The sequence below is a fragment of the Aphelocoma coerulescens genome (assembly GCF_041296385.1).
Source record: "Aphelocoma coerulescens isolate FSJ_1873_10779 chromosome Z unlocalized genomic scaffold, UR_Acoe_1.0 ChrZ, whole genome shotgun sequence".
Classification (NCBI taxonomy): domain Eukaryota; kingdom Metazoa; phylum Chordata; class Aves; order Passeriformes; family Corvidae; genus Aphelocoma; species Aphelocoma coerulescens.
The window spans coordinates 12,224,719-12,244,956 of record NW_027184085.1 but is presented as its reverse complement, the minus strand read 5'-3'; the positions used below and the strand labels follow the sequence as shown (position 1 = coordinate 12,244,956).

The window sequence follows — 20,238 nt, the reverse complement described above, 5'->3', positions numbered from 1 at the left end:
CTGCAGCAGCAATTGTCAGGCCACCCATTCACCATTTATTTCATATCCCAGACTTCACTGCACACCACAGGCATTTTAGCCATCCCTCCACCCTGGCAGCAGCAGTCCTCCTGCCTTCCCACACTTAGCTGACCTTCTGCTGCCCCACTGACACACACAGCATTTATGTGTGTTTTTTCAGCTTGTCTAATGGATGTGCACAAGGGGAGGAGACATGGTAAACAAACTAACGCTTTAAGCCAGGGATGACTATTGCCTTGAGATGTAATTAGCATTTTTCAGCGTCATTAGAATTAGACTGTGACTCATTGTGATAACTGACAAAAGTCTAAGTTTATTTGTGTATAGCTAGGAGATGTTTGCATAGTGCAGGAGAGGAGAGCTCATAGAGCTAGGAGGCGTTTGCATGAGCTGCACAGAGATGAGGGGAGAAGGAAAGATGGGAGGGTGTCTGTGTGGTACCACAACTGCAGGAGAGGGGCCGGACCCCAGTGGGCACAGGGCAGAAAGGAGCAGGCAGCTCCAGGCACTGTGCCATAAAGCAGCTACAGAGAAACCAGTGTCACCAAGCTGCATCTGGGAGTGCAGCTGAGTAAGAGCACTGGAGACAGAAAGGGGAAGAAGGAAAGTTGTGCTGAACTAAAGGAAGTGCAAGGAGTGTGTGAAAGCTGAGCATACTGAGGCAGATGGGAATTTGTGAACAGCTCGAGAGAAGCTGTCACGTAGAATAAGGAAACTACTTGACAGATTGTCCAGACATAGCCACGGCTGTATCTTCATATATGAACTATATATAACTTGGCCATAGACAGGAAGTGCTTGTGGTGTTTCTGGCTTTAGTGCATATTTGTCTTTATTTTTTTTTCCAAAACAAAGCTGAAAGTGGTTATATCTGCATACATCCAACAAATCTGTTACAGAATTACAGAATTACAAAAACTGAAGGAAGCATAGCACATACTGCAGAGGATTTTCCTGATGCGCTTTTGCTTCTTCCTCTATCCCCTTTTTGTTTGTCATTGTGTCCCTGGAAGAAGGTATTGTTACAGTATAGTCTGTCTGTATCTACACTCACACTGTGCAAGTTCTCACAGTATAAGCATTACCAGCAGCTCTTTTTGAAAGGAAATACAAGCACTATAAAGCAAATGAATGCCCAGGGCTTTGGTCTTTTTCTTCTGTATCAATTAATGCTTCATTCGGCAATAAACGGCAATAAAAACTTTTCTGTAAAATCTCACTGGAATGCCTTGAGCCAAATCCAAGGCCCCTTTGCACACAGTAACTGTTAGGTTCTCCCCACTTGAAGGTTTCCCTGGTGCTGGGTGGAGGTGGAGGAGGTGGAGTGCTGTCTTGTGAGGGCTGGTTTTGGCTTGACGTGGTCCAGAATTGCTGTTTGGCTTGTACTCTCTCCTGCAGCATACAATTCTGATTCAAGCAACTGAGTATAATGCAAGCCCCAGTCTTTGCCATATATTCTTGAAACTAGGATCTCTTGAAACAAGAGATTTTCAGAGATCTGATTCATTCTGCTGCTCTCCTGGCACAAAGCTGTCTTGGCACAGGCAGATGGAAACAACTGAGGTTTTGCAACATCTCTGTGACTGTTAGCAGTCAGAACAAATCCGAGCATCTCTGAGGATGATAGAGGATTCTTTTCACCCTTAGACTCTGGGAATGTGAATACAAATAGGTAAAGGAGAATTTCATAGACCTAGAGGAACTGAGACTGCACAGTGAGGTGAACCCCAGTTCCAGAGTGCAACAAAGCAGCTTGGATGTCCCATGGCCACATTGCTCTACTGTCATGCAACCATGTGGCTGTAGCAGCTTTATCTCCAAGTGTGTGCTCCAGAATGTGTCGCATCCAAGGAGGAAGTGTGAAGTGGCTCAGCCATAATGTAAAAAAAAATAATAAATGTAATACCATAAAGAAAAAAAGTCACAATGCCAAAAAATTTAAAAACTTAAAAATAAAATAACATTTAAAAGAAAGAACCCCAACAAACCAAAAACATCTCCTGGCAAATTATAAGTTGCTTTAAAAAACAAGAATTAGGATCACTGGCAGGATCCACGACATTCCATCTATCTTCCTATGCTGGATGTTGCTTGAGAACATGGCCTGTCCAAATTCATAGTATTTGTGTGCAGTCACAGCCATTGGGAATAATGCTAGTAAACAAACATGGTCAGCCCAGCCTCTGGCCTGGAAAGCACTTATGCTACACTAGTGCTTGCATAAGAGCTGCAGAAAAAGACAGCATCATGCAATTTACAGCCCTAATTCAGCTTCTAGGAAGAGAAAGGACTTTGCTTCACATAGTTTGTACATGAAATACTGAGTATTAGCAGAAGTACCTGTGGATCCTCTAATTGGCTTAAGGGCAGATCTCTACCAATAGCAAAAAATAGTGGCATTTAGGGTTTGCTTTGTTTTAATTTGTGTCTCACAAAAAGCCCTCAGAAATTTAAATCCATCTGAGGAAATATCTCCCTAAAGTGGGCCCATGTAAAGTTTTTGCTGGGCACTCAGCTGCCACTCATTGTGGTGCTCAGGCTTGTGAATCCCCAGGCACCTAATGCTGAATAGCAACTCTAATTTACTGTCTTTTTGCAAACTCATGGACTTAGACTGACTGGGGGGGAGTTAGTCTTGACCCAGCAGTGTTTAGAAGAGATTGGGCTCTATTTAAGTGGAATTTATTGCCATATTTCTTGCTAGGGCATTAATAAGAGCTTAACTCTGTAACCAAGAGGGTAACAAAAGAGTTCATTAACTTCTTTGAGACATGCTGTGATCCTCAGCTGGGACTGCATTGTCACTGCTCTGGATTAATCAGATTTGAAGATCAAAATCAAAATTCAATTTCTGCTGCAGTGAGACTGCTAGCAGCATACTGAGTGCCGAGATAGGCTCCTTCTCACTGGAATGTAGGAGAACCCACTTCCTTGCAGGTATAGCATTTCACTGAGCAGAGTGTGTGAGGGAGGTGGGAACTCACAGGATATAGGGAAACAAAAACAGAAAGCTTCAGCAACCTGCTTGTGTTGGAGAAAAAAAGACATTCTGTAATAATTCTTGTGAGATTTACTGAATTTTGTAGAAGTTGGACATTGTGACATAGGCTTCCTCATTCTTTGGTGATCTCATGTCACTGTTAGGCAGCATCTGGGAGATGGTGTCGTCATTTAGGGGCTCTGGATTGGTCTGGCCAGAAGGATCCAGGGAAGGTGTGGAGAAAAGGTTGAAACCATCATTGTGCAGAGGCACCCTGTTGCTGTGGCAAACCTCGTAGGTGCTGGAGCTGCAGCTGCCCTCGGTGACTGCAAACTGGCTGGTGCCCAGGAGCCTGTGCAGGGCTTCAGCTGGCCAGACTCCTCCATAAGACACGGGCGGGTTTAGGCTGTTTTTGTCTGCCATTGCAGGGATCACCTTCAGGTCTGATCCACTCCTGAATTTTTCTGGAATGCTTGTCTCTGGAGCAGTTGATGGCTGAAGAAAATTTTCCAGTTCAGCTTTTGCCCAAAGGCCATCCACTTTATGGATATGAACATAACCAAAACTGTCTGGGTTAAAGCTTATATCAAAATTCTGTGTGGAAAAGGGAACAGCACAATTAGTCAACAGTGGGTAGTAGCTTAAGAGAAAAGGTTCTTTGATAATTTATTTGATTTTAGAAGGGTGTTTATTATTTCTTTAACTCTAGAGGTAACCCTGAGCAGGCTGAACAATAGGTTAGCACAGAATAAGCTATCACAAGGCTGAAAATCCCTTTCCCTATTAACTTGGATCTGTCCTGTGTCCTCCTCTGGGCAGTACCCCTGGAGAGTGTTTTATGCTCTGTACAGTGTTTCAGAGACTTTTCTGAGACACGATGCCTGCCATTGCACAGGAAGGAGTGTGCCCACCCAGGTGGTTTCTTTCAGTTTTACCTTCCTAATTTAGCAGCAAGGGAAGTAAAAATTTGCCATGACTTTCTGAAACATATTAGGAATCCCTGAACTGGGGAGCCCAGGGGCTGGGAAAGCTGTGTTAGGTCTCCTATTAAATAAAGAACATGCTAATAATGTACCTGGAGTGAACAGCACTAATTACTTTCTTTGTGAAAAAAAATGAACTAGGTATATAGTTTTAAGACAACAGGTTAATCTCACATCTCATGGTTTGTAGCCTTTGTCCATCTGGCTTTTAACTGGCAAAGCAGTGCATGATGTATGAACAATGCTGCTGGCCAGGTCAGGGTGCATGGACATCACCAGGGATGCTAGCAAAAGTTCCCCATCCAGACCCATGATCACAGTTTCATCAAATCACCAAAGCATCTTGGTTGGAAAGGAGCTGTGGAGTCCAACATTCTGCCAGAAGCAGGACCTGGATTAGGCTATTCAGGGCTCCATCTAGACAAGCCTTAAACATTTTCCCAAAGGAGAACCTACCTTGTCTTTGGGCAGGCTACACAATTTTAAATTATTTTTACAAGGAAGATTCTTTCCTTATATCCAGAAGAAGTTTGCCCTGAAGCAACACATGCTTGTTGCCTCTGGTCCTGTCACCATACAACCTTGTGGTGAGAGCACCTCCCCCAGCTCTCTACATACACCTTAGGTATTGGAAGGTTGTAGGTAGTATTCCCCATCCTGAGCTTCTTTTTCTTCTATAAACAACCTTAATTCCCTCAGCCTTTCTTCATACATCAACTTCACAAGACCTCTGTAGTTACTTTGCACAAGTCAAACCTCAGGCACTTGTTCAATTGTGTGTTACTTCCATACCCTTGGCTGACATCTGCATGAGAAAATGTGGGCCCTCTTCAGTGAAATGTAGAATTTCTGAAACATGTCCTAGTTCATGCAGAAAATGCACATAGTGCCTCTCATGAGCATTAGTTTTGTCCCCAAGAATCTATACTCAGGTGGAAAGAACAGAGGAAGAACATACGTTTTTTGGCTTCCTGCATAGTTGCTCCAGGGTTTTTTTGTGGTCAGGAAGGTTTGGCCATACAGCAGGCTTGATCCTGAAACAGCAACAATAGACAAAAAGCAGCATAAGAGGGCTGTGTTGAGGTATCAGAGGTTCATATTGCATCATTTGTACAAGTTCTCACAAAGCCTTAGGACTAGCTGGGATTACCCAGAATAAAGACAGAAGCCTCAGAATAAAACAGAGAAGAGAAAAGGAGTTGTAAAGGTCACCAAAAAGTCATTGTTCTTTTGAGTACACAAATTGTTACAGTCAAAAGAAGACACTTCACTAAGTACTGGAAAGGCAGCAAATTATGCTGGCAAAGAGCTTTTTGCTCATTTTCATCTGGCTGTGTTAACAGGGTTCTGCATGGTGAAACTGGTTTCTGCAAGCACAAGAAGATGCTGTGGTTAAAGTGCAAATTTTCTGACACTTGCTTCTGCGTGTTAAATTATTTCGAAGAATGGCATATTGTCCCATTCCTTGGCCAGGAATTTGGGCTTCAGACCTCTGTCCTGTAACCTTCCACAGGTCTCATTTTTACTGCCTTGATTAGCAAAGTGCTCACGCTGTGCTGCCTGCTACCGTCAGCTGTGATGCATCTCGAGAATATTGTCCAACTGATATTCAATCATTGCATTGATAGAAATATAATTCTACATGTATATGAATATGCATTTCATTTTATTTCTGTGTCTGTGTGGCTGTATATACACACACATGTATAAATCCCTCTTCTTTTTAAAATGGAAATATCTGGGATCAAAACGTCTGAGCTGTTTTTGCTGCAGTTTTCTATAAGCAATACTTGTAGAAAAGTTAGAGAACTGCAGGTTCCCAGCAACAGTAAAACACAAGAGCTAGAAATCTCAAGTTACCTCTATACTTGTGAACAAAGTAGCACCAGGGCTACCAGTAACTCCAGTGGTCTAAAATGTTCCATTATTAAAATTGTTTGTGGCATGGGTTGGCTGAGGTCAACTAGCACTGGCCAGGTAATCCCCATGTTTAACATTGCCAGGTAATCCCCATGTGTAACGCTGGAGTTAGCACAGCCCAAGCGTTGTCCCAAAAAAGCAGCTCACACACAGCTACCTCTCTTGAGCTGGGTGTCATGGACAGGCTGCTCTGAATGTCATTGAACAGTTCTGGGCTTTCTGTCTTACAAGGGGTACATCTTCTATTGTTAAACTTGGATTTTTTCCCATCAGATCCTAGTTTCATAAGATTATCTACATATATGTTCATTTTCTTAAGCTTGTCAGCTCTAGTGAGTCATGTCATTAAAAACATAATCTACAGTTATCTATCTACTGCTGTGTAGCAAATATATGAAATAACCCTAATGCAGACCAAAGACTGCTTTGGTAATGAATGTATCCCTAGTCCCACTTCTGCCTGATCTCACCTCATGACTGGCTGGAAGTGGATTTGGCCAGGCTGGTGTCTGACACCATCAAGCCTCTGTTGCAGAGGACTCTGCCCTGCTGCTTCTGAAAGCACTGCAGAGCAAACACCCCTCTGACTTGGCCTGTGAAAGGGAAAGAGGTCATCATTCTGGAATGCTGTTTCCACACTTCTTGGGACTTCACTGAAACCCACAGGTCCCTTTCTTTTCTGGATTTTGGTTGAAGTTTGTGAGCCAAATTTGCCTCCAGTAGGACACTGAGTTTGTAAGCATTTTGTGGTGACTTTGGCTTGCCAAAGGTCCCAATGTTTTGAGCCCAAGACTGAAAACTGCTCCAAGTGGCAAGTCATCTTCTGCCTGCCAACACTGTCTCCTGTATTGCCCATTTGCTTGCCATCAGCTTGATACAGAACTCTAGAGATGGAGAGAGAATAGTTCACAAGTATAACAGGGAAAGCAATAAGACTTGTCAGAACAGGATTGGGTTCCAATACCTTTTCTGATACAAAGAGATTACCTGTTTTCCCAAAAAATTGCGATCAGTGCAATCATAACAATAGACAGTATGAATCCCACGATGGAGAGTATAATCATGACCACAGTGCTATCTAAAGGAAAACAAAGAACATGAGCCAATGCATGTAAATGTCTCACTGTTAAGCCACCACAACTGTGATGTCTTTTCAGACGATAAATTAGGAATTAACACCAAGCATTGCACTTCCTTGTCACTGGGCTGGTGCAATGGCTCATTTCTCCTGCCTCCATGAAGGAGGTAAAAGACAGGCTGCTAGAGCATCAGCACTTGGCTGAGTTTTCAGCTGGGTTCACAGACTGGATTAAAGCAGCTTGAAATGTGCTGTCACCTCCAGTGCGTTGAAACCACACTCACTGGTGTGTCCTCAGAGCAGCACAGAGATGACTTCTAACACACGTAATGCTGAGGTGCCCCTGGGGACTGAAGGGACCCAAGCAGCACAAATATTATTCATGTGCAGTGATGAGATTTTATCCTGTGTTGCATTTGTGATTCAAGTGCCACATTCACACACAAACCCAGGCTACTGAAATGGTTTGTGTTTCACAGCTCCTTGTGCCTTACCCAAAATGCCTGGTGCAAGCTCTTCCTTCTCCTTGTAAGCCAGCCAGCAGCAAGCAGTGAGTCAGCCTTCATCTCCCTCTGCACCCACGCCCTCATGCTCTCATGGCAGCATTTCCTCTGACCTTACTGCCCTCCAGAGAGATTTAAATTTTCATGGAGAGCCAGCCCCAGACCAGTGCAATCCAGCTGTTCTGTGAGTCACCTCCTTGGAGTGCCTGTGTCTGTGAGGACTGACCCTGCTGTGGCTGTGGGCTCTTCCCTCCCCATTCTCTCATCCCTGCTGCTGCTGACACTGGCCAGGGAGCCCAGGCCCCAAGCTCTGCTTTCCTCCAGGTGGACTAAAGTGTTTTCAGCACTTACAGCTCTCCATGGAGTCGTGCTCTCTTTTTGTCTTGAAGCTCTTGGAAGTGCTCCATTCACTCCATGTGCCCTTAAAATAATCTCCATCGGGCTGAGAACGTACTTTCACCTCATATGATGCTTCACTTTCAAGGTTTCTCCCCAGCAATTTTATCTGAAGGTATGGTGACTCTATTGTCTAAACACACACACACACACAGACACAGACACACACAGACACACACACACACAATCCAGTTATTTTTCCAGCAGACAGTGGAGAAGTATCCTCGAGTTCAGCAAAATATGTGAGATCAGGTGCATCCCTGAAATGCTGTGCTCTTTACTCCATCTCTCTAGCTATGACACAGGTGCTTATCAGGGCATCAGCCTAGTTAAACAGAGGCATAGTCCAGATAGTATTGAGAAGAGAGACAAATGCCGGGTAAAGGCTTTTTGGAGAACAGCTGCAAGTATTAACTGTGCTTTGCAGCAGCTGACACCACAGTAGGAAATATATGCTTCCCTGGAAAGGCTCAGAAGAGAGGTGGAGAAAAAATACATTTCTGCAGCATAAAAAGACAATGTCTGAAAGGGCAGTTACAGGGAAGGAGCTGAAATCCTGCAGTGCAGCTCCGGTGCTCTCCATTTCAATGTATTTGGCTGCCTGAGTCCATTTTTTTCCCCTTGAGTTCTTTGATGTTTGATCTTTGTATATTTTCAAGCCTACTCAACAAGGAGGGAGATTTAATCTGTGAAATAGAGAGCAGTTAATAAGCAAGTGATGTCCAGCTGTTCGAAAAAAAATTACTTGTGGGTAGAATTGCCTTGTTAAGGTTTGGGTCTTGGCATGCTTTGATGATCTGAGACCTGGGGGGAGGTTAACAAAGCTTGGGAAGAAGGATGTAGCACTGGTAATGGACACAAAGTGTGCAGAATTTATGGGCCATAATAGAGGACATTTGGCAGAACCCCCAAGATAAGGAAGAAACAAATAAAAACAACTCAGTGACTGTGCTAAATCAGCTCAGACTGGGTAGAAGGTAATTCTGGCAGGAGCAGATCACGACTGCTGACTCATGGCCCACCGGGTCACAAGAGCCACTAACTCAAGAGAAGACAAAACTGAGCCTGCGGGCTAATTAGCATGAGACATGAGAGAATCATTAACTGATAGAACACTAATTAGTAAGAGAACTACGTACCTTGTAGCCAACGAACACTAATTAGTTTGTTTGCTAAAATGTATAAATAGTAAAAAGTTTTTGCAGCTGGTGTGCTTGATTTGTGGAATACCACTGAGCACCCAGGCTGGAACAATCAATGTCTCTTTCAAGTGTGTAATTACTGGGTTGGTGCACTTCAGGTAAATAATCTGATTTTTGTGGACAACACTGTGTTCCCTCTGTAAAACCCAGGTGTAGTCCAGGCTTTCAAACATCGTGACTAACTTTTGCATAGCTGCCCTGGTGACAGAGGACACAGAGATCCCTGCGGCTGGGCAGCCTAAATCAGACCCAGTTCACAGGCAGCTGCAGCCACAGATAGCCTGCAGGGCTGCATTGGAAGCCTGGAAGGACTCAGAGAAAAAGGAGACTTGAGGAAACTTGCTAAATAAGTAAAGAGGTCACACATTTTGCTGACTGATGAGCACAGAAAAAAACAGCAAAATCACCGCAGCAAAGAGCTAACTTAGAATAGTTCAACACATTATGTCTTCTCTTCCCACTCAAATGAAGGAAACCTCTTTTGACTGATGAAATATCCAAATACCAAATATTGCACCTTTCCAAATTTTCAGATGGAGATCTGCAGAAGTGCAGATTTGACCATTTTTGCATGGTACAGGTAATTATCATAATGCTTAATTTTGGAAATTAGTGCAAGCACACCAGTACATCACCACTTACCTTCCAAGTACCTTCTTTCTGCCGATAGGCTACTTGGTGTACTAATTTGTCCTTTAAGTATTTCTTCCTTGAGTGTGGCGTACAGTAACGAATAAGATACTCATTTGCCTCCCTTTCATATGTGATGTTTATAGCAAAAGGTACTTCGGGCTTAACTGCAAATGACAACAAACCAGTATATAACAGGAGCAGAATAACGGTACTAGAAAATAAACAGGCTTTGAAATGTAAAAAAAGTCCACTTCAAGTTACAGCCCTGCAGGGTGACCTATCTTGAGCAAGAGCTGTCCTGAGCTGGGCAGTCCTCATGCTGAATCTCAGCTCATCCTTACATCCTGATCCTGAGAGGGGCTTGGTTTTGATATGCTAGAGAAGTTTGACCAGCAGGGGAGGTGCCTGTGAGGGATACGGCATTTAGTCTTGGAAAGCAATTCCTGAGCATGCCCACCCCTGTGGCAGCTTGAAAGCCTGAAATCAGTACCTCTAGCTAGTGCTCTGCGATGGAGGTCCCCTGGCAAAACCCAGCTGGGAGGAGGCACTGGGGAACAAACTGGGCTCGGATACCACTGAGGCTGGCTGTCAGGGCAGTGGGACAGAGGAAGGGACAAAGTCTGACAGTGCTAGATAGAGCAGAGGGGGCTGTGGCTCCAGACCATTGCTGTGAGCCCACACCTGACCTGGTCTGCAGGCGACTGTGCCAAAGACCATCCGTGCAAGTACATCAAATCTGAAATGCAGCCGTCAGGGCTCTCCCCAAGCTGAGCCTGAGCAGGATGTGCTTGAGACCTGCAGGGACTTGTGGCTGTGACACTGAGGTTTCCTGAATTCACCTTGTGTAAGTACATCAACTCTCACAGCAACAGACAGCCCACACCTCTCTCCTCTCTGGACAGCACATTTAGCTATAAATTGTCCTCACTCTTTCTACAATCCTTAAACACTTAGTCCTTCCACAGTTTTTAGAGTAGAGACTGCCAGAGATGGTCCAGGTTCCCTTGTAAACTGAAAGGTAGTGCAAGGTTATTACAGAACTATTGGACTGTGGCAGAAATGCTTCACAACAGAGGGATGTTGCAGTGCCTACTGCCAACATGAGACAAAGCAATGTGGCACCAGAGAAGAACAGAGAAGAATCTGTCCTACGCAGGCTTTTCTGCCACCCTTGAATGAGACTGGTTACCAAGAACAGTAGGTTCTGTGGATCCCCTCTTCCCCTTGAGTCTCCTATTCCCTGGCTCAGGCAGGTCCCTGGTGTGTCTTTGACTGGCCTGTTCACAGTCATCAGTGCAGGATGCACCTTCTTCAGACTACAGGATACACAACGATGTGAAGCGAGATCTTGCAACCTTGTGTTCCCAGTGCTACTGGGCTCATGCTGTGCATGGGGTGGCCAGTCCCTAAACTGCATTGTCCCTAGTCAGAGATGAACAAAATGTCCCTGCTTGACAGTTCATCCATACACAGGAACAGCTGCTTCAGCCATGGATGGGATTCAGTCTATGTCCCAGTCTGGGCAGAGTGTCACAATAAGCCAGAATTCAGCTACACATTTTGAATGGAGATTAATCATGTTTGGCTTTGAAACACCACAGCCTGGTAACACCCCAATCCAGGCTACATACCCTGCTAAGACGCTATTTTATGGTGCCTCTATGTCATCCAAATTGGCACTCAGGCTTTCTGCTGGGCTATTTTTTCCCCAGTAACCCCTATAACTCAAAAACATCCAAAATGTTATGTGTCTCACCAATGTCAGTTACAACCAGACTCCTGCAGACCCTTCTCTTTGTCTCAGAGTACATGCAAACATCTCTGTTTGAGAGTATATCATTGAACTGTAAGAAGAATGCATCTTCCTGTTTCTTCATGTTGGAGCAGGCGTAATTGTTGTCTTCCTTGGTACTGTTGGCCAAAGTGACAAAACATTAATTTCTTCTCAGCCTTATTATAACTTGACTACTTACCACAAAGGATGAATCCTGCTTGCTGATTTCACTTTCTCTGAAGTGGAACTCCATGTGAAATAAGAAATAATGCAATGCAAATAAGGAGTTTGAGAGACTGATATTGTTTTTCCTTCTGGTCTTTGAGCACAAAAATAAAGAGATGTGAATCACATTAAGCATCATGGAGCTCTCCATGTCATGGAGAAAAAAGTGCAATTATTTAATTGGAAGTATATGTGTTAAAACATTTGTACCTTTAAAAACTACCTTACTGCTGCTATTTTTAAGTACGGGGAAATAGGTTCTGACACTTTTTGAAGATAAGAGAAATTCCTCACTGACTTAAGTGGTAGCAAATGAGGGTCAACAGTCAGCCTGGCCATGAAGGAATCACATGGCAGTTTCAGAACTTTTTTTTCCATTTCTGTGGCTCTCATGTTTGAGAACTGCCATAAAACTTCAGTCAAAACCTATAATAAGTCCCATGAAAATAGAAAAATTCTAATAAACTATGAGGGAAAAAAGGAAATAATTAGTGATTAGTATATAAAGATTTTTTAAAAATATATCCACTTCTTTTTTTGGCTGCTACATAACTTTGAGTTTCAAGAAAAATAGAAAAAGGGAAAAGTGTCAGTATGCTCAAGAAACAAAATTTGATTTTCAGCTTGGTTCAACAGTGAAAAGAAAAGGTGGAAAGAGTTTCACAGCCTTGATAGGAAGTGGAGATGACTGATGTGTTTGGTAGCTGTTGGGGGTTTGTGTACTTGTTCTAGTGTATTTCTTGCATGTCTGTGTGTGCGAAGACAGTAGCTGAATTTTTGTCTTAACCTACATAAAGACATTTTCTCTGATGTGGAAAATGAACCTTCTGCTAAAGAATTTTCTGTGGCAAGGATCTCTGTCTTCAAAAATATTTTTTAAAATACTATTTAATTTAAAGTAAAAAGTTCTCCGTTCATGCTGGGCTACATTCATATTACAGGTGTTCTGGAGCAACAGAGGCAAGATCAGAACTATTGGAGACATTATAATCCTCTTTAAAAATCCTTCCAGCTTTCTTTTTCTCATTAGGCGGCTATGTTCTGCTTCAGTGAACTCTTCTCCTTTGCTGAATATAGCAGTCAAACTTGGCAAGACACTCTGAAGCAGGATTTTGTCTAGCTCTGTTGCCCCTGTTTCCTTGCATGTGGCAACGTGACTCACTAGTGCTCAGCATTTCCCTTCCCAGGTGTTTACTGAGGGACAGACTGACAGCACTTACCACAGAGACAGGGTATAGTTAGTGTTGTAAGGAGGCAGCTCGGTGAAATTGCAGGTCAGGCTGCTAAAGGAGTCCTTAATTTCCAGCTGGCTGAAGCAATCAATGTCAAAATTGTCTGGCTCATCATCCCCGAGAGTCCCTAAGGAGATATTCACAAGATGTTACTGAAGTAGACCTGTGAGTGTATTGATTGGCAGCTCCATTGTATGGGATGCTTTTTCTTCAAGTGGTTGCCTGAAAGAAAGAGGATCAACCCACCTGTTTTGTAAGAAGCAAAGAAACCTTGTCCAAAATGAAGTTAAAAGCCATTTGCACCTTTCAAGGTTGCTCTCCCTGCATGCCAGGATGAAGTTCACCCACTTGCAAGAGTATTTTTGTGCCATAAGGAAGCTAAGCCACACTTTGGTTGTACTGAAAAGCTTTCTGAAATGTCAAGAATTTGGGGTGAGGAGGGAAATATCAGACCTTCTGCCAGAATGCATGGCTTCTTGCAAATTTGCTTCAATGACTAATAACACAATAATGATTTGACTAAGGGCATAATTCTAAAATCCTACACTTGGCAGGTATGAGGCCAGTGACGCAAAAACTGATGCTTCTGAGAGGTGTCCTCTCTGGCAGAAACTGCCAGTTCAGCCTCATTTCATGAAATCTCACCCACTGTAGCCAAGTGGATGGGGAAAGGGTTATTGTCATGACTCCTTGAATGGATCTCAGGGGCAGGAATGCCTCTGACTCCTTTCACCAATGGTTAAGGGTAGCTGTCATGTTAAATAAACCTGAGTCAAGGGATTATCCTCGATCCCCTGCTCAGTCCTCTGCTACCCATTCCTTAGAAAGGTCCTTGCCATGTAGGGCACCTGATGCAGTAAGTAAAATAATTATAGAATCAAAGAAAGCTTTGGGTTGGAAGGGATCTTAGAGATGATTTACCCACCACGGGCAGGAATGACAGCCACTGGATCAGTTTACTCGGGGCTCATTCAAACTGCCCTTGAACACTTTCAGGGATGGGGAATCTGCAACTTCTTGGGGCAGCTTGTTCCAGAGCTTCACTGCCCTCTAAGTATAGAATTTCTTCCTAACATCTAATCTAAATCTCTCTTTTCACAGTTAAAAACTGTTCCTCCTTGTCCTATTGCTATCTGCCGTGGGTCATCAGTGACTCAGACTTGCAAACGGAGTGGAGAAATGCCTGTTGAAAAATTTCCAATGGAAAATCCCTCCCAGAGAAAATAATGGTCAACTCTCTCATCTGCAGTCAGATTTTGAGTAAGAGAAGAAGTCCAGAAGTCAGTCAGAAATGCAGAGAAAAACACAAAAGAAGTGCAGGCAGAGGCTAGGAAAGGGACTGCTGCCACCAGCACCTGTGATGGGATGGGAGCATCTGATGCTGTGCTAATCCACGGGCAGATCTCTTCCCCCATGAGCTAAGACTCAGTGGCCATTTGTCACCATGAGCAAGTGGTGCTAAGAAATTATTACTGGTCTTTTCAGCATAACTCAGGCACCCCAGATCTCCCTGAAGGACCACAAATACAGTGTCCTGTACCAGCATTGCTACTTTGAGGGGAGAACCTGTGCAGCACAGACACAGACACAACAGATCCTGTACAAATCTGCTGCATTTAACCATCACATTCAAGACAGAACACAGAGGTCAGTCCAACTCTGGTACAAGCCCTGCAGCAGTTTCACAGAGGTGACAGTCTTGTCCCGTGCAGCCGTGTGCCATAAGGGCAGACATACTTGTACAGAAATACATACCACATAGCGTTGCAAATTTGTGGGTGAAAGTGTGTACATAAAAATGTATGTGTTTTCAAAATTTGAGGGATACCAAGTAAGCTGAAATGAATCTGTTTAAAATGGAAAAAACCAATGTGCCATATTTTTGTATAGATATATACACCCAAAGCTGACACGCACAGATATGTCACGTTCTAAGCCTCTCTTAACATTTTACTTGTTACCAGGGACTTGCTTTATGCTCAAGGCAATACTAAAACTTAAAGATTAGGATGACTAATCTTCCTTTGTATAAGACTGCTTGGTGATCTCCATATATGCAAATTATATATAGCAGATTTTTCATCAACACAAAAACCTGACAATCATCCTGTTAATAAATGACTTATTTTAAAAAAATGCAATTATTCACTACTGATTTGCTGAAAAGTTACACAGATTATAATTAGTTCTCTATCAGTCTAGTTGCAAAATAAAAAGAAAGAAAAAGTTTAGTCTTGCAGTTCAAACAGCCATTCAAGGTTTAACTAATACAGCGCAGCTCTGGTGCCACACTGGAAGGAAAGCTGACTTTACCTCTTAGACACTGAACATTCACATTGTGATTATATGGTTCCTTATTCATAGAAATAACATAATACCCATAGAATATATGATAACTAAACCTCAGGAACAGTGTTAAGCAAGCAACTTGAAATGTTATTTTTGCTGTGGTTTTTCCATGGGCTGACTAATTTTTGTCTGACATAAGTGTGCACATGGTCTCAGCCTCACTTCTGCCCTAAACCTCAGAACCACCACGCACAAATGTGTTTGCTATATAAATGGTTTTGGTGAGTCTGACATGACTCATACTGCTAAGGACTCTTCACTCAATTAAAAATTTACAAGACCATTGTAATATTGGCCTTGAGAAGCCTAGACCAGGCAGAGTCATGAACCTGGCTCTGGTGGAATCAAGGCAGGGGTTGGGAAGGAGTGATTCTAAAGTGGGATAAAAACTGCTTTCATAGCTACAGCCATGGCAGATCCTTCACAGAAATTATTCTCTCTTGGGTTTGGGCAGCATCCAGCAGGATGGTTCAAACCACAGCAGGAATCTCAGGAGCCTTTATGAAGAGTGTTACCAGAGGCTAAGGATGTGCTTCAGCTTTATGCTCTAAAGCCACCAGGACTGACAACAACATGTGACACTGAGGGCACAACTAAGCACTGACAGTCTCCATGGACAGAGAAATGTGAGACCTTTAGCACTGATGTGATTCAGGCAGAACCTGTTTTAGTTTAGATGTGGGCTGAACAAACCGTACAAGTGTGGGTAGGAGGACCACCGAAGGTGTCCTGCCCATGAGACCCCACAGCCTCTCGTGCCTGCCTGCACCCTCCCTGCCTGCCCCTCCTTAGCTCTGCCTGTAGCTCTCTGAGGCCTTTTGGGGGTCTCCACCTCTTCTGCCTGGCTGGGGGACAGCAGCTGGGAGGCAGTCTGATGCTCAGAAGAGAGGAGGAGATGGAGTCAAGTGCTGCAATTAGCTCTTCCCTTGTCTGCCCATATGAGCGCCCGTAAGGGCAACTTCATGCCTGAGTTGGCTAGGGACACTTTGTCAGGAGGCAGAGTGAGTCAGAGTGGCAAACAGTGAAAGTCAAACATCTGTCATGGGTGATTTTACCCCGAGTTACTTAGTTTGTTGGCCAAACCCAGGAGATGGATGAAGAAATCATAAAAGCTTCTAATTGCTCAGTGGGGATTTTTTGAATCTGTTTGTCTAAGGAAATTTTGATTTACTCACGTTAGTGAGAAAGCAAGCAAAGGTCTGATCATATCTGGTTTTGGGAAGCCCTGAAGATTTCAGTGACATCAATAATAAATCACTAGTATTGAACATTCATCACCATAGGTGCTTTCCAAAGCTGGCTCTAAACAGCTGCCAGTTGTACAAATAAATGACAAATAAAACCCACAGGGTGGTTAGATGCAGTTCTGAGCCAGTCCCTGTTTTCTTTGAATTAAAAAACTTATCATGCATATCCTATATACATACATAGGTATGTACGACTGTCTAGATACATGTATTAAAATAAACCCAGGGAAAAATGAGATTCCCTGAGAGATAGCATAAAAACACAACCATTCTGCTAAAAACTGAAAACTCTTTTGTTCCCAAACAATGGAGCTCTAAACTACCAGTGTCTGAGTGATAGCCCATGTCCTTCAGGCATAGTGCACAAACTCTTGTCATTGCTGTTTGTTTAGTATCAGACAAATAAGAGTTTTGGGACAAATAAGCAGATTTGGGACTGAATCTCTAAATCAAATTTTTCATCTCCCTGTTGAGAAAAGGAATGGCAGCCTGAAACAGTGGTTTTATTTCTGCTTATTATGTTTTTATATTTGATCTTGATGCTGCTAAATATTTTTCACTTCTCTGACTGAGATCATAAAACCTACAAAATGGCTAAATTTAAGCTGTTATTAATTTATTATTATTTGCTGAGTAAGGGATGAATGCTGTTAGTGATGAGCTGTGAGAACCCCATGGCTGAGTTGTTGCATCAGCCATTCTACAAGGGAGACTGGGACTATATCCCAGATACAGCTGATGAAACTGCTTAAAGAAAACATAAAAATTTGGCTTTTGATGTGGAACAGTTTGGAACAAGTTTGAGTTACATCAAAACATTTTACTTGGAGGAGACTCGGTACGTCACTCCTCTCTAATGGCAGCTCAGAACGACCACTGGCTGCAGAAGGGTGAAGTTATCCCTGTGCCCAGGCATAACTCCCCACAGGAACATTAGGTACAACAAGGAGTAACAGGTCTGGCCCTGCATGCCCTGTGCATACAGCTGTGGTCTCCCTTATTTCATATGGATTTGAATGTTATAAGGACAGCAGATTAGGGGATGTAATGAAATAGGTATCCCCCCATCTCCACCTCAGGCACTGGCACTAAAGAGAGACTGGAAGTTAAAACACTAATGTATTTAACCAGACAGTTGCCTTTTGGAGCTCTTAACTGAGGATTTTCAAGATCATACGTGAGCGGAAAGATGAAGACGAAATGACTCACCATCACCGTCTGCTGAGGTGCAACCACTTTCCCCAAAAGTGGTGTGGAGGAACATGGCGAAAATGCTCAGTACTGTACTGGGCTGTGTCATCCTGAGCACGCTGCATGTGTGCAGTGGGGGTGTGTGCGAAACCCGCGCCGCTCCTTTATAGTTGGCCCCGAGCAGCCCCACAGCCTGCCAGCGGGACCTCAGCGAGGGGAAATGTAAACATGCCTACGCACAGCAGGCTGGTGGCAGCGGGCAGGAAGTCAAGGTGAAGATAATTGCTGAGCTTTTACTGTGAAACAGCTTCCCGCTTCAGCACGGAGCACGTTCTGATCAGCCCCGCCAGCTCGTTTGGGCAAACCTGGTAAAGCCCAGTGGGAAAGGGAGCACGTTTCATGGGCTGTGCTCCTGACTCGGCTCATGTGATTTGTGCTGCTGGTTTCCCTAAGAGCATGGCTTAGTCCTGGCATCTCCTTGGCTCCCAGGAGAGGCGCACAGGTCCAAGGGAGAAAAATCTTCCAGGTATGAACTATTAAGTATGATTGCTTTTGCTTATTCTTTAACTACCAGCATCAAAAGCAGCACTGCCAGCAGTTTTCTTTATTCTTGTGAGACCCTCCCTCCATTCAGCCCCAACATTAGAAGAACACAGACATGTTGAATCAAGTCCAGGGAAGCCAGTAAGATGAGGAGTGGGCTGGAACACATCTCCTGCACAGAGAGGCTGAGAGAGTTGGGGTTGTTCATCCCAGAGAAGAGAAGGCTCTGGGGAGACTTTATCATGGGTCTTTCAGTATGTAAAGGATGCTTTTAAGAAAGATGGAGAGAAATTATTTACCAAGGCCTGTAGTGACAAGACAACAGGCAATGCTTTTAAATTAAAAGAGGGTGGATTTAGATTGGGTACACAGAAGAAATTCTTCCCTGTGAGGGTGGTGAAGCTCCGGTACAGGTTGCCCAGAGAAACTGCGTCTGCCCCATCACTGGAAGTGTTCAAGGCCAGGCTGAATGGAGTTCTGAGTAACATGGTCTAGTGGAAGGTGTCCCTGCCCATAGCAGGGGGGTTGGGACAAGCTGATCTTCAAACCCTTCTGTGACTCTATGAAGTCCTGCACAGGCAATGCTGACCCAGAAAAACCTGTGCTTTAAAAGACTAATTCTGCAAAACCTGGCTCCTGAGAGCAAAGTGGCACATCTCGCATCTTTTCAGGCTTTGGACAAAACAAAGGTGGAAAACGAAAGATAAAGAGGTGTTAAATATTTCCTTCACACACTTTCTGTGGCTGAATACACCGACGCACACTGGAGCGTAAAGCAGGGCCGTGCACAGGGCTGACAGATGTGGCTAACTACAGGTGAGCTGAGGGCCTGAAACAGAAGAGCAAGCTCTGGCACAGCCCTGGCTGCACCAAAAAAAGCTTCAGGTTGGAGGTGTAAAGGAAACGGAGGGCAAGATTGGTAACAGTGCCCGAGTAAACAGAAAAAATGATGACACTATAATAATGAGGCTCAATATGGAAGCCACATCAGCTTTTTTGTTTGCAAAGAAGTAATTCAAAGGGCTCACCAAAGTGACAAAAGCTCAGGTCTCACAGCTAGAAAAGCGTCCTTCATTCCAGGACATCAGTGACTGTCCTGCAGTGTCTCTTGCTGCCCTAGGCAAGGGGCAGTGGGTAGTCAAGCACTGTTTCTGGGCTCCCCTGCCCAGTTTTTTTAGGAAGAAATGGTCCCCTTTCCACAAGAGTTCAGCAAGGCTGACTGGAAGACGGACATCTCCAAAATCTGTATCAAGGCCCCCTTGTGGAGCCTCCCCTGGGCTCCCCACCAAAGCATTCCCTGCAGGTGCACTAAGCCTCAGCAGGTACAGAAGGGTGGGTCTGGGCTCTTTGGCCAGTGTGTAGGCATTTGCAGAGTGTATTGCTGTGTCAGGACTCTCCACGCTTCACTTCTGTCTGGCCAGGGAGGAGCACGATTCATCTCGTCCCAACACAGACATTAACAAGATGAATCTAAACCCCTAAAGGCATTTATTTCTCTCCACTGAGTTCAGAGAGAGCCCAGGGCGAGGCAGGATAGATATTTGCTGAGCAGACCTCTATGATACCTTCCACCCCCCAATAGGAGAGGGACCTGCCTGGCCACCCACACAAAGCAGGAGCTGGACTCAGTGCAGGGGCCACGGAGCCACTGGAGGTGGCACCACAGTGGGCTGACTGACCCTCACTTAAGAGCTTGACTTCTTTTACAGGACTGTTTGTGTCACTGCCAAATTCACATGGTATCCCTTCAAGAAACTCCCTCTTTCTGAGGTAGCTGGGGGGACGTTAGCAGTTATTTGTCCTCATCTCTCACGCCAAGTTTTCTGTGCTTGACCAAAGTACATAGCAGGCAAATTTTAATTAGTGAAATTGGGTCCTGGTGATTTCTAATCCCTAAGGCCTACCCCTTGCTTGCATTAGAAAGGACTATTTGAGAATGTCAACATTTTCCTTAATAATCT

At 44.1% G+C, this 20,238-nt stretch overlaps 1 protein-coding gene across 1 annotated transcript; it reads right to left on the bottom strand.

The window, feature by feature from the left end:
* Positions 1-352: 352 nt before the first annotated feature.
* IL7R (interleukin 7 receptor) lies at positions 353-17,910 on the bottom strand. The gene is made up of 8 exons (XM_069001775.1): positions 17,753-17,910; positions 12,936-13,074; positions 11,473-11,627; positions 9,726-9,880; positions 7,837-8,014; positions 6,892-6,982; positions 4,943-5,018; positions 353-3,595 (listed from the first exon to the last, which is right to left on the bottom strand). Exons 1-8 carry the CDS (start codon positions 17,841-17,843, stop codon positions 3,092-3,094), a joined length of 1,389 nt encoding a protein of 462 aa, XP_068857876.1. The 5' UTR covers positions 17,844-17,910; the 3' UTR covers positions 353-3,091.
* Positions 17,911-20,238: the final 2,328 nt, after the last annotated feature.

Bases quoted from the DNA above. Each gene is read 5' to 3' on its own strand.
- IL7R (XM_069001775.1), bottom strand. From the start codon at position 17,843: ATGACACAGCCCAGTACAGTACTGAGCATTTTCGCCATGTTCCTCCAC. The intron at 8,015-9,725 runs GTAAGTGGTGAT...GTGTGTGTTTAG, and splicing joins AGAAAGAAGGTACTTGGAAG to ACAATAGAGTCACCATACCT. The intron at 5,019-6,891 runs GTAATCTCTTTG...TTGCTGTTTCAG, and splicing joins GCAATTTTTTGGGAAAACAG to GATCAAGCCTGCTGTATGGC.